Source organism: Pteropus alecto, unplaced genomic scaffold (assembly GCF_000325575.1).
Source record: "Pteropus alecto unplaced genomic scaffold, ASM32557v1 scaffold88, whole genome shotgun sequence".
Lineage (NCBI taxonomy): Eukaryota > Metazoa > Chordata > Mammalia > Chiroptera > Pteropodidae > Pteropus > Pteropus alecto.
Genome location: NW_006494611.1, coordinates 10,373,386 through 10,386,600, shown reverse-complemented (window position 1 = coordinate 10,386,600; position 13,215 = coordinate 10,373,386). Strand labels below are relative to the sequence as shown.

At 33.7% G+C, this 13,215-nt stretch overlaps 1 protein-coding gene across 3 annotated transcripts in view; it reads right to left on the bottom strand.

Moving 5' to 3' along the window:
• Positions 1-13,215, bottom strand: part of HPSE2 (heparanase 2 (inactive)) — a 538,231-nt gene that overhangs the window by 211,805 nt on the left and 313,211 nt on the right. Inside the window, exon 4 of one of the 3 annotated variants that reach the window (XM_006925894.1) lies at positions 10,068-10,241. The exons of the other annotated variants lie outside the window; for them this stretch is intronic. Within the exon in view, the coding sequence (XP_006925956.1) occupies positions 10,068-10,241 (174 nt within the window). The remainder of the gene's footprint in view (positions 1-10,067; positions 10,242-13,215) is intronic. 3 annotated transcript variants of the gene reach the window in all.

Sequence of the window (13,215 nt, the reverse complement as noted above, 5' to 3'; positions counted from 1 at the left end):
AGAACTGTGAGAAAATAATTTTTTATTGTTTAGGGAGGAAAAAAAAGCAGTGCTTACAGGGAAATTTATAGCCTTAGACTCCAATTAGACTCTTATTAGAAAAGAAGAAAGATCTCTAATCAATAACCTAAGCTTCTTTCTTAAAGGAAAAAAAGAAGAGAAAACTAAACTCAAAACAAGAAGGAATGAAATAATGAAAATTAGAGTGGAAATCAATGGTATAAAATAATAGAGAAAAATCAATAAAAGCAAAAGTTGTTTCTTTGAAAAAATGAACAAAATTGAAATACTTATAGCTAGACTAACCAAGAAAAAGAGAGAAGTTACAGATTACCAAAATTAGGAATGAAAGAGGAAACACCATTAAGGACCTCACAATAATTAAAAGGATAAGAGATTACTATGAACAACTTTATGCAATAATTTAGACAACTTAGATGAATTGAAAAACTTTCGAGAAAGACACAAATTACTAAAACTGACTCAAAAAGAAATAGAAAATCTAAATAGGCCTATGACAACAAAAGACATTGAATTAGTCATTAAAAATATTTCCACAAAGAAAGTGCAGACCCAGATGGCTTCATTGGTGACTTCTATCAAACACATGGGGAAGAAATAATACCAATTCTTTACAAACTCTTCCAGAAAAAGAAAGAAGGAACATTTACCAGCTTATTTTATGAGGCTAATATTCCCCTAATGCCAAAGCTGGAAAAAGACATCACAGGAAAACTACAAGCAAATATCTCTCATAAATGTAGAATGAAAAATCCCCAATAAAATATTTACAAACTGAATGTAGCAATATATACACACACATACATATATAAAGTATTATAAACCATAACCAAGTGAGACTTATTCTTTGAATGTAAAGTTGATTTAATATCAAAACCCAACTAATGTAAAATACCATATTAATAGACTAACAGACCAAAACCACATTATCATCTCAGTAGATGCAAAAAAAAAAAAAAAAAAAGCCATTTGACAAAATCCAACACCTGTTCCTGATAAATGCTCTCAACAAACTATGAGTAGAAGCATAAACTATGCTTAATGGTAAAACATCACACTGAATTGTAAAATATTGAATGTTTCTCCCCTAAGATTGGGAACAAGGCAAGGATGTGTGCTCTTACTACTTAGGTTCGACATTTGTATTAGAGGCTCTAGCCAGCGCAATCAGACAAGGAAAAGAAATGAAAAACACCTAAATTGGAAAGGAAGAAGTAAAACTGTCTTCATTCTCAGACAACATATCCTGTTTACAGAAAAATCCTAAAGAATTCACATATATGGGAGAAAAATACAAGATCTAAAAGATAAGTTCAGCAAGGCTGGAGGATAAAGAACAATATATAAAATCAATTATATTTCTAAATACTAGCAATGCACAACACAAAAATGAAATTTAAAAAATAATTCCATTCACAATTGCATCAAAAAGAATAAAATACTTAAGAATAAATTAAAAAAAAAACTGCAATGCTTGTACATGGAAAACTACAAAACACTGCCAAAAGAAATTAAAAATTAAATAAGTGGGGGGAGATAATCTATACTCATGGATAGGAAGACTTGATATTGTTAAGACAGCAATCCCCCCAAAAGTGATATAAATTCAATGCTGTCTCTATTAAGATTCCAGCAGGTTTTAAGGAAATTAACAAGCTGATCCTAAAATTTACCTGGAAATGCAAAATACCTAGGATACTCAAAACAATTTTGAAAAAGAACAAAGTTGGAGGAATTACACTTCCCAATTTCAAAACTCATTATAAATCTATTGTAATCAGGACAATGTAGTCCTAGTACAGGACAGAGAGAATTAAGAGTCCAGAAATAAATCAATTTATGTACAATTGATTCTTGACAAAAGTGTCAAGAGAATTCAAATAGGTAAAGGATAGTCTTTTAAGCAAACAGTGCTGGGACAAGTTGATATCCACATGCAGAAAGATGAAGTAAGACTCTTACTTCACACCATACTCAAAAATTAACTCCTAATGGATCTTATGCCCAAATGTAAGAGCAAAACCTATAAAATCTTTAGAAGAAAATATAGAAAATAACACTTTGTGATATTGAATTAGGCAAAGATATGACACCAAAATCACAATCCATAAAATAAAAATTTGATAAATTAAATTTTATCGAAATTCAAAACTTCTGTATTTCAAAAGATGCCACAAAGGAAATGAAAAGATAAGCTATACACTGGGAGAAAATGTATGCAAATCGTATATTTGGTAAAGAACTTATATCCAGAATATATTTAAAACTATTACAACTCAATCAGATAACCCAATTAAAAGGGCAAAAGATTTGAGTAGACATTTCACCAAAGAAGATGTAGGAATGGCTGATAAACACATGAAAAGATGTTCAATATCATTTGTCATTAAGGAGTGCTAATTAAAGCCATATTAAGATATTACCCCAAACCCACTAGAATGGTTACAATAAAAAAGACAGATATTATAAAGTGTTTCCAAAGATGTAAAAAAACTAGAATCCTCATACATCACTGGTGAAAATGTAAAATGGTACAGTTACTTCAGAAAATAGTTTAGCAGTTTGTTAAAAAATAAATATAAATATGTCATACAAACCAGCAACTCTACTCTTCTCCTAGATATGTTCTTAAGAGAAATGAAAGCATATATCTATACAAAGACTTGTATGTGAATGTTTATAGCAGCATTATTTATCACAGACAAAAAGTAGAAACAATCCAAATGTCTGTCATCTGGTGAATGGAAACGCAAAATTTGATATATGTCTATACATCGGAACACTATTCAGCAATAAAAATGAACGAACTACTTTTACATGCTACAATATGGATAAACTTCAAAACGTGATAAGTGAAAGAAATCAGATGCAAAAGATTATATATTGTTTCCAGTTATATGAAATGTCCATAAAAGACAAACCTATAAAGACAGAAAGCAGATTAGTTTTTCCTGAAACTGGAAATGGTTACAGGGATTGACTGCAAACTGGCATGAGGGATCTTTTTGGTGTGATGGATATGTTTTAAAATTGGACTGTAGAGATGATTGTACAAGTCTGTGAATTTACTAAGAATCACTGAATTGTAAAATGAACAGGAAGAAAGGGAGAGAGAGAGAGAGAGAGAAATGAGGGAAGGGGGGAGGGAGGAGTACATTAATTCACTGTTAGAAAAGCAATAGGGTCAAGTTGAATACTTTAATTTGAATTACTAAAGGGCAAAAATGTGAGAGGGGAGATAATGATAAACTGTTTTCAAATTCTATTTATTATCTATCTCCTCTACTAGGATGTATGTAGGCAAGGACATTGATCTATTATTTACTGTTTTACCTCTCAAAGGTACAGTACCTTTAGCACACAGTAGGCAGTCAAAATTTGTTGAATGAAGTGAAGAAAGCCAAGAAGTTTTAATACCATTTTTTAAAAGGTAGTAGAAAAACCATCTCCCTTTCTGTTAGAAATCCTGAGTTCCTGACATAGATTTAGCACTTCCTGCTGCCTTTTAACAATTCGCTTTACCCTTTTCAGTGTTTCCTCATCTACATAGTACTTACTTTATTAGGCACTTTAGCATTTTGAGGTCCAAATAGAAGAGTATTAGGAAGTACTATGTAAACTAAATAATATGCAAATATAGGATGACAATATTGCTGCTAATTACAAATGTAAACCTCCTGAGGAGGTAACTCTAAGTCTTTTGTCACCAACCAGTGGCAGAGAATATGCATCCCTTTAAAATAAAAAAGATAAACACACAATATTCTTTTTTCTTTTTTTTTTTGGTAACAGCAGTATTGAGATATAATTTACATACTATACAATTCACCAAGTTAATATATATAATTCAGTGGTTTTAAGTATATTCACACAATTGTGCAACCATCATCATAACAAATTTTAGGGTATTTTCATCACCCCCAAATGAAATCTTGTGCCCCTTAGCAATTACCCCTCATCCCCGAAGTCACCCCTAGGGATAGGCAATCATTAATCTACCTTCTGTCTCTTTAGACTTGCTTATTCTGGACATTTCATATAAAGAGAATTATACAGTGTATGATTTGCAACTTTCATTTAGCGTAATCTTTTCAAGGCTCGCCCATGTTGTAGCATGTATCAGTATTTCATTCCTTTTTATGGCCAAATAATAATCCATTGTATGGCTATACCCCATTTTACTTATCCATCCATGAGCTGATAGACATTTGGGTGATTTTTTTTTTTTTTTGGCTATTCTGAGTAATGCTACTATGAATATTTGTGTACGAGTTTTTGCGTGGACATATATATTCATTATTACAGATATTTACCTAGGAGTAAAATTGCTAGGTCATATATAACTCTATGTTTAACTTTTTGAGGAATTGCCAAATTGTTTTCCAAATTGGCTATATCATTTTACATTCTCACCAGCAGTGTGTGAGGGTTCCAATTTCTACGCACCTTTGCCAAAAGTTGTTTTCCTTTTTTATTATTATGGCCATCTCAGTGGATGTGAAGTACTACTTCATTGTGGTTTTGATTAGTTTTTCCTTGGTGGCTAGTAATGTTGAGCATCTTTTTTTATGTTTATTGACCATTTCTACTTCTTTAAAGAAATGTCTAGTCAAATCCTTTGCCCAATAGTATTCTTTTAACTGATTCTTGTGTTGTCCTTAGTATGAAGTGAAACAACACAAAAAATGATACTCATAGCTCCAAGAAATAGGTCTACACTGTGGCTCACAGTCTTTTTTTTTTTTTTTTCCTAATTAATAGACTTTATCTTTTAGGGCAATTTTTGGTTTATAGAAAATTACATAGATGGTACAGATAGTTCCTGTATACCCCATCCTCTCTCTCCACATACACAACTCTCCCTATTATTAACATCTTGCCTTGGTGTAATATATTTGTTACAACTGATGAACTAATAGTGATACATTACTATAACTCAAGTCCATGGTTTACATTAGGATCTACTCTTTGTGTCCTAAGGCTGTATGTGTTTTGATAAATGAATAATGTCATGTATCTATTATTATAATATTATACAAAATAAGTTCATGCCCCAAAATCCCATACAATACCTATTCATTTCTCCCTATGTTCTCCTGGGCTCCTGGCACCACTGGTGTGTTCACTCTCTATAGCTCTACCTTTACCAGAATGTCATATAGTTGAAATCACGGCTCACAGTCTTTTAAATGAGATATGGAGTTGTCCTCATATGCTATGAACAGCACTGCTGGTATGTGTCCAGTACCTGAAGCCAAAAAATGACCGAAGCACGTTTACTGTCCTTGTCAACCTGATATGGACAGAGAAGTTACTGGCGTGTCAATGAGGTAAGTCAGAACAACAGATTCCATCTTAGCTTTTACAAGTTATGGAAAGGTTTTAAAATATTTAAGAACAGTAGGCCAGAAATCTATTGGACCATGTCAGTTAGATGTGTTCTCTTTCATAGTATTCTGTTCTAAGCAAACAAAGGCGGATGTTTAAGAAATGAGTAGAAGTGATAATTATTTATTCTTTTTCTTAAAGAGTTAGTTGTACCTGAGTCATATCAATGATAACAATAAAACAAATGATCTTGGTCATATCAACAATTCGCCCAACCTTCAATACGTAGTAGCTATTCCACAAATGCATTCTTCAACTACCTGTGACACTAAACAGCTAAACACTGTAAACTGTAACACTAAACCATGTCTATGAGAGAACATGGTTCTCCACTATAACAATTAACTCAAAGAATTGATGAAATTCAAACCACTAAATTCCCTTAATAATCAAAGATTAACTGAAGTGTTTATAAATATAAACTATAAATTTATCAACACTTTTATGCATTATTTGTATTTTATCCTATGTGTTGGTTTAATAACTTCTCTGATTTAGTTTATACTCCTTTCTAACTATAAAAGCTCTTTCCAGTTCTAATATATGGGTTTTCATCATTCAAAAGTCTTGAGTTTATCCTGGCTTTACCTTTACATAACAAGCTCCTAGAGACTAGGAATTCTTTGTTGTGTATATTCATTCTCCTCCACAGTATGCTCTACCAAGTGATGTAGCAGTAGAGAAGGACTTTAAGGATATCCTCCAACTCCAACTCCAGCACTTGGAATATTTTGCACAGCAGGTGCTCAATAGCACATATGCACTAAATGCAGGAATGAATAAATGGCATGAAAGTATATATATATATATGTATGTATGTGGGTATGCAGAAAAGAACTGAGAAGCTAAAGGTGATGAAGATAAGAAGCAGACAGGGAGTGGGAAAGGAGAAAAATAAGCAAGTAAAGAACTACATATGGTTTTCATTTTCCCCTCTCCTCTTATTTTTCCCTCTTCTCCTTCCCTAACCATCAAAACTCTATCATATGAAAACAGTTCTCTAAAGCGCTGAGATATGACCTAGCCTCATAAACAATTGGTAGTGTGTTTGAAGACAGTGGCTCAACTTTGTGTTTGGCCTTACAAGGCTATAACTCTTATATATACACAAATATATACAATCAAAAGGTATATAAATGGCTATACATAAATACAGCATGCATTTATCTATACAAACAGACTAAAAGCTTAATAAATATTGAGTGAATAAATGACTATTTATTCACTCAATATTTATCAGTGAAAAACTGAGCTGCCAGATTCATCATCCCTAAGTAGCTAAATTTTGTAAGGTCAAAAATTTTATTTTATGAAATTGCTCAGTAGATATCTGGTTCCAAGGAACTGAGTCATATAACTAAAATCATAAGAGAATAATTGGTGAATGTATAGGTCAGGTGTAGGGATGAATATATGACACTGATTAAGTTATTAATTACAGTAGGTTTTACTTGCTCACAGAAGTATGTAGATCAATTTGGGGAGCATACTTAATTTAGGGAGCAATTCATCATGTAGAGTTCAGTTAGAGGTATTACATTATTTTCAGAGGATTTTTGTTAAAGATAGCACTTTAAGCAACAAACATCATGTCCCTGGAGTAGTCGGACTAAAATTTTTATTCTACAATTCCAAGGTTTGAGTCCCAGCTTCAAACTTTTCCTGGCTCTTCCTTACTTTATATTCACCAATGATTAACAGAAATGCAAATAATTATAATCGTCACCTAGCATTGATCAAATCAGAGTTTACAGTTTATGACATTTAAGGAAGCATTTTATATCTACAAAATATAGTTAAAAGTCTTGTATCAAGAAAGTCATTCTTTCATAGATTTTGACATCCTAAACTTTTGTAATCTTTACTTTTTTTAGAATATTATTTTATTTTATTATTACTTTCATGTATACAGTACATTGGTTAGACATTTACATAATTTATGAAATGATCCCCCAACTTATTTTATCTTCCCTCTGGCTCTACACGTAGTCATTACATTACTGCTCGCTGCACTTCCTATGCCATGCTCCCCATCCTTTTGATATTGGGTATATCTTGCTATTCACTGCTTTTAAAGGAAAAAAAAAAGTCACCCAAAGTTTAGCCACTCTTGGAGAAACAACCAAAGAAATGCCTACTTTTGATTTTCCAATACGAGACTTGGCCTAAAATGTTTGTGTTAACGTGATGTGGGTATATGGGAAGGTGAGTTCTAACAGGACTGCTCAGTTCCACTGGCTCTCCCTAAATCTAGATATAATAATTAAACTATTACCTCTGTACAGAAAGATAAAGTTACAAGAAGAAAATAGATAAAAGTTTGGAAAGGCAAGTCTAGGCCAGGAGGATGGCCATGCAGATAATTTTTGAAGGGGAAGAGTCTGAATATACAACAGAATAGTTGTGAGCAGAATACACAAGATATCTTAAGGGATATAATTCTAACACAAGAAAAACTATCAGTAGTTGTAAAATAAATTAGAAGAAGCAGCAAAAAAGTCTTCCTCAAACCCTAAAAGGTATGTTGAGTTGGGCAGACTATTTATTAGTCATATCAAAAAATCAGAAATGCAGTTTTTAAAATAAAAGGAAAGTGGGAGGAGAAAGGACAAACTCTAGTCTTCTTGACTAGAGACTCAAACATCATCTGTGTCATCCTGGATAGAAATGTTCATAAAAACATTTCCAGATATTTTCTACTTTATTGAATTTTTAAGTTAATAGATTTGGTTATTTTCCTATCTATATACTTATTTATTTTCTTATCTGTCACTGTGCCTTTTCTCCTCCCTATAAAAATTTGATGATGGTAATCAAGTGTTGTGTGGCTAAGGTGGACTAAACGGCATTTTAAAAATGTAATTAGCTCCATCTCCAAACTATGTAGCATAATTTTGGGGAGGGAGGTGGATGGGAAGGGAAGCTCTCAGTTGTCTGGAATGGATAGGTATATATAGAAATTGGTATCACTCCATTTATACTAATTAAAGATTTATTTAGTTTAGCAAGCTCCCACATTCAGCGATGCCAAAAACCCTGGAGAAATTATTACCTATCAATTACTTGTAGGTATGTTTTGATTGCTTTGGGTTTATCTAGAACTAGCTGAATTTTAAAAAATAAACCAATGGTATTTAAGTAGCACAATATTTTAAGCAAACAAAAATAAAGCCTTCAGCCTTTAGGCAGAGCATGTATTCTCTAGTTCATCAGAGGCCCTACCACTCCTTGCTGTCTTATACTCACCCATTTTAAACATTACACCTAATTGGTCCCTCATGACAGGTTTAATGCCCTGTTTGGAGAACACACTGTTTGAAGAATAGTTTATTCTGTTTGGGGAAGAGAGCTAAACTGGGTGGAGTCTGATATTGCAGCAGGGTAAGGTTAGGAGGATGGTCATGAGCAGACGACATAAAATACCAAAGAATGTCAAGGAGTATAAAATAGAAGATGAGAAGGGGAGAGATCAGTAAAAGACTTTGCCTACTATGTAATAATTTGTCCTAGTTCAAAGCTAATTCTATCATTCTTGCTCTTGTCACAGAATGTATGTACCCAGACAGGTTGGGAAGATGAACAACCTCAGGCTACCCCAGCACTTCCCCTCTATAGCCAAAGCATCTTCTGTTTAGCTCAGTGGCTCTCTGTCTGGTTCCTAACTCTTCCCCAATTTTCCCACTCCGGGGAGGAAGAGAGAAAGGAAAAGAGGAAAAAACCTGAAAACTACATTCTAGTTAATGGCTACAGATAGGCCAATAGGACACTTATTCTTATAAGGCCCTCATACATGGCACTCCAAACAAATTTGGGTTAGCTATAGATATACGAGGCCATGAACAAAAATATTGATATCAATTTGTTACAATAATTTTAACAGAAATCTTGATTTGTTAGAATCAATTGTCTTGTTCTAAGGTTTTCTAAAATGTCTTTTAATTAAAGAATCAGAATTTGCAGAGCCCAGTGAAAAATGAAAATGTGGGTCTCCCTGTTAAAAAATTAAGAAATAATTTCAAAATGGCATTAGTAGATCATTAAGCCAAGCATGGGTCTCTTCTAAGTGTGGGATATATTTGACTGCACAGGTTGTACACCCGTAAAACCAATCCTGGATAAAAGGTTTAAGAAATGCTGGGTTAAAAAAAAGTTACATAAATTTCATCACAGCAGGACTTCTTAACATCTTCTGCATGCTAATGTATATTATGATCCTTCCGGAGGTGTATATACTATAGAGAAGCCCCCCAATATATTTGGCCAAGCTCTTTTGAAATATTATAAGGGTCATCTTGTAGAACACACACTGTAAAATGCAGCTCAGGCTGTTCACACAGGTTGTACCTTGTTTAACATCAATTTGTTAGTTATAAATCACATATGACTTTTTCCTCATATTTGGAATGGGGTAACTAGGCATGAGTATAGATGCAAATGGGGTAACTAGGGATGAGTATAGATGCAAATGGTGTGGACTCACTAAATCTACCGCCCTTCAGTATTTTGTCTTTTACTATTTGGAAGGTCAACTCAGTGGCTAACATCCCAAATGGTTTTTGGGCTAGTGAACTAGAGATGGTCTGACAGACTATATTTCGGGCCAACTTATTTGCTATCCTTTATCTTGTCAATTCAGAAGAAATAACATCCTTACTTACCATTACCCAGTTCCCAGGAAATGTTGTATTTTTTGCTGGCACTGTACTTCAACAGACTCAGGGCACTAGAACTGTTCCAGGAGTTATTGGGATTACGACGCAGTGCATTTAGAGCAAAAATCAGGTGGAGTCCAGAGCAATCAGCGAAGTTATAAAGTTTGTCTAGAGACCTGGCTGGGAAGAAACAGAGAAAGGCTTGTAACATTCAAATCAACATTTCAACCAAACAGAAATATTAGCTACTACAAAAATCCTTTCTATGAGCTACCTGCTAATAGGCATTACACAAAGGATTCTAAAAGGTACTATTAACTTTTGGTTCATGATACATTTCTAGATGACTTTAGAAAGCAGCACACACTATTCCAGACAAAGGTTGAAATTTGGCAACTAAGCCTACTCCACAGTATGTTTTACAAAAAAAATAAACAAATAAAAGAAAATAAAACAAAAACTCAACTGCTAACATTTTAAAATGGGAAGATATTATAAAATAGCTAGATTTCTATTTTTTCTTGAAAAATCAGAAGATTTGGCACTACTGGGTCTGTACTCCTTTACGAAATGATAGGAATAGTGTCGGGAGACAAGGCCAAAAAAGGACTGCCCGGTGAGTCTAGAAAAATAGCTCAGCCTAGCAGCACTTCCAAAAAAATTTTGCCCAATTCCACAGTATTAATATTTCTAGGAATGGAAATACCATAACCATTAGTATAAATATGCTCGTTTTCAGGTTGATCTCAGATACCATCAACTCTACTCACCTGTGTCCCATACCCATCACATTCCTATTTCTACTGCCATCGTTCTATTTCTGGCTCTCATTTCCATATCTGTACATGCATGTCTACCTCTAGATTCTTCTCATCCTGTCAGATTTATGTTCCCCCAATAATTTTCATCAGCTTTACTCACCCTAAAAACCTTAGTGGATTTTCAAGACCATTTTCTTCCATAGTTAGTTCAAGACCTCTACAACTCAATAATATTTCACCCTTCCCCCTCAAATTAAGGCCTCTCTATTGTTGTCAACGAGTTCTTTGTTGGTGTCAGCCAGTTCTATTTACCATAAAATTCCTACCCATTGGCCTTTGCTCTAATTACTCTCATTTGGCATGCCCTTTTTCCTCTTTTAAACATATCCAGATCTTAATTGTCCTTGGTAGGCAGTGTTTCTCAAGGTATGGATGACATGACTTTAAGTGGTATACAGATAAAAAAAAATAGATTAATAATTACATACAGGAGTTCACATTATCCCAGTATTCATTAACTAAGTCCCTAGAGCAGGGTTCTCAAATAGGGTTCTCTGGAACATGAGGGGGTAGTTCCACAAGATGTCACTAGGGTATTCCACAAAAGATGATGCAGAGTGATGAAGGTGCCACATTAGTAATTGTTATAGATCGCCTGGACCTATAAAGTGGGACCATGATCATTTGGTTGAGTTTATTATCAGTTTTGAAGTGGGATGGGAGTGGGGGGCTGCCATTTTTATCTTATACGTATGAGAAAGTATTTTTAAAGAGGCATTAAGTACAAGGGCAGAAATTGTCTCATTCAGTTGAAAATAACATCCATGGGAACTTTCTCACATTCAACCCAGAATCAAGCAACAATATGCAACAACAACAAAAGGTATAGGTTTCACATTAAAGAAATAAACTTATTTATTTTTAGTTCCAAAATAACAATTAAAATTAAAATGCATTTATAGGCCTATTAAAGTCATCATGAACCAACACATATGTATATTAATTTTATAATTATCTACATGAGCCTAATCATGCCAATCAGTAAGAAAATGAGCTTTTCAAAGTTTTATATAAAATTTGTCTTTGGCTATAATCTTTTTTTTAAATTAATTTTTTATGGTGACATTGGTTAACGATATCCAATAAGTTTCAGCTGTACACTTTAACAGTAAGGCATATATATATTTACACTGTGTGTTCACCTCTCATAGATTTCTTTCTGTAACCACCTATTTGACCCATTTTAACCATCTACCTACCCGCTCTTCTCCAACCTCCTACCCTCTGGTAACCATTAGTCCATAGTACATGTCCATGAGTCTCTGTGTTGTCGTGTTCATTTGTTGCTTTGAGGTTTATATCCCACATATAAGTGATATCATGTGATTTTCAACTTTTTCTATCTGGCTTATTTCACTTAGCATGATTATCTCAAGGTCCATCCATGTTGTCGCAAATGGCAGTATTTTATCTCTCCTTTTGGCTAATATTCCATTGTATATATGTAACACAGCTTCTTTAGCCAATCATCTATCATAAGACACTTTGATTGCTTCCATGTCCTGGCCACTGTGAATAATGCTGCTATGAATATCAGTGTGCAAATATCTTTTTGGATATGGGGTTTCAACTCTTTGGGGTAAATACTCAGTAGAGGGATTGCTGGATCATATGGTAGATCAATTCTTAGTTTTTTGAGGAACCTCCTCAAAACCTCCTCTTAGTTTTTTGGGGAACTGTTTTCTATAGTGGCTGTACCAATTTACAGTCCCACCAGCAGTGTATGAGGATTCCTTTTTCTTCACATCCTCTCCAACATTTGTTATTACTTGTTCTGTTGATTATAGCTATTCGAACAGGTATGAGATGGTATCTCATTGTGGTTTTGATTTGCATTTCCCTAATAGCTAGCGATGTTGAACATCTTTTCAAATATTCGTTGGTCATTTGTACATCATCTAGGGAGAAGTGCCTGTTCAGGTCCTTTGCCCATTTTTTTGATTGGATCATTTTTTTTGTTGTTGTTATTGAGTCATATGACTTCTTTATAGATTTTGGATATTAGGCCCTTATCAGCGGTGTTGCTTGCAAATATATTTTCCAGTTCGGATGGCTCTCTTTACCTTGTTGATGATTTCTTTTGCTGAGTAGACGCTTTTTAGTTTGATGTAGTCCCATTCATTTCTTTTAGCTTTTACTTCCATTGCTTTTGAAGTCAAATTCCTAAAATCTTGTAGTTTTCATTATATAAGTCCTTCACATTTTTCGTTAAATTTATTCCTAGGTTTTTTTTTGTTTTGTTTTGTTTTTGCTGCAATTGCAAAAGGAATTATTTTTTCCACTTCTTTTTCTGACACTTCATTATTAGAGTATAGGAATGCTATGAATTTTTG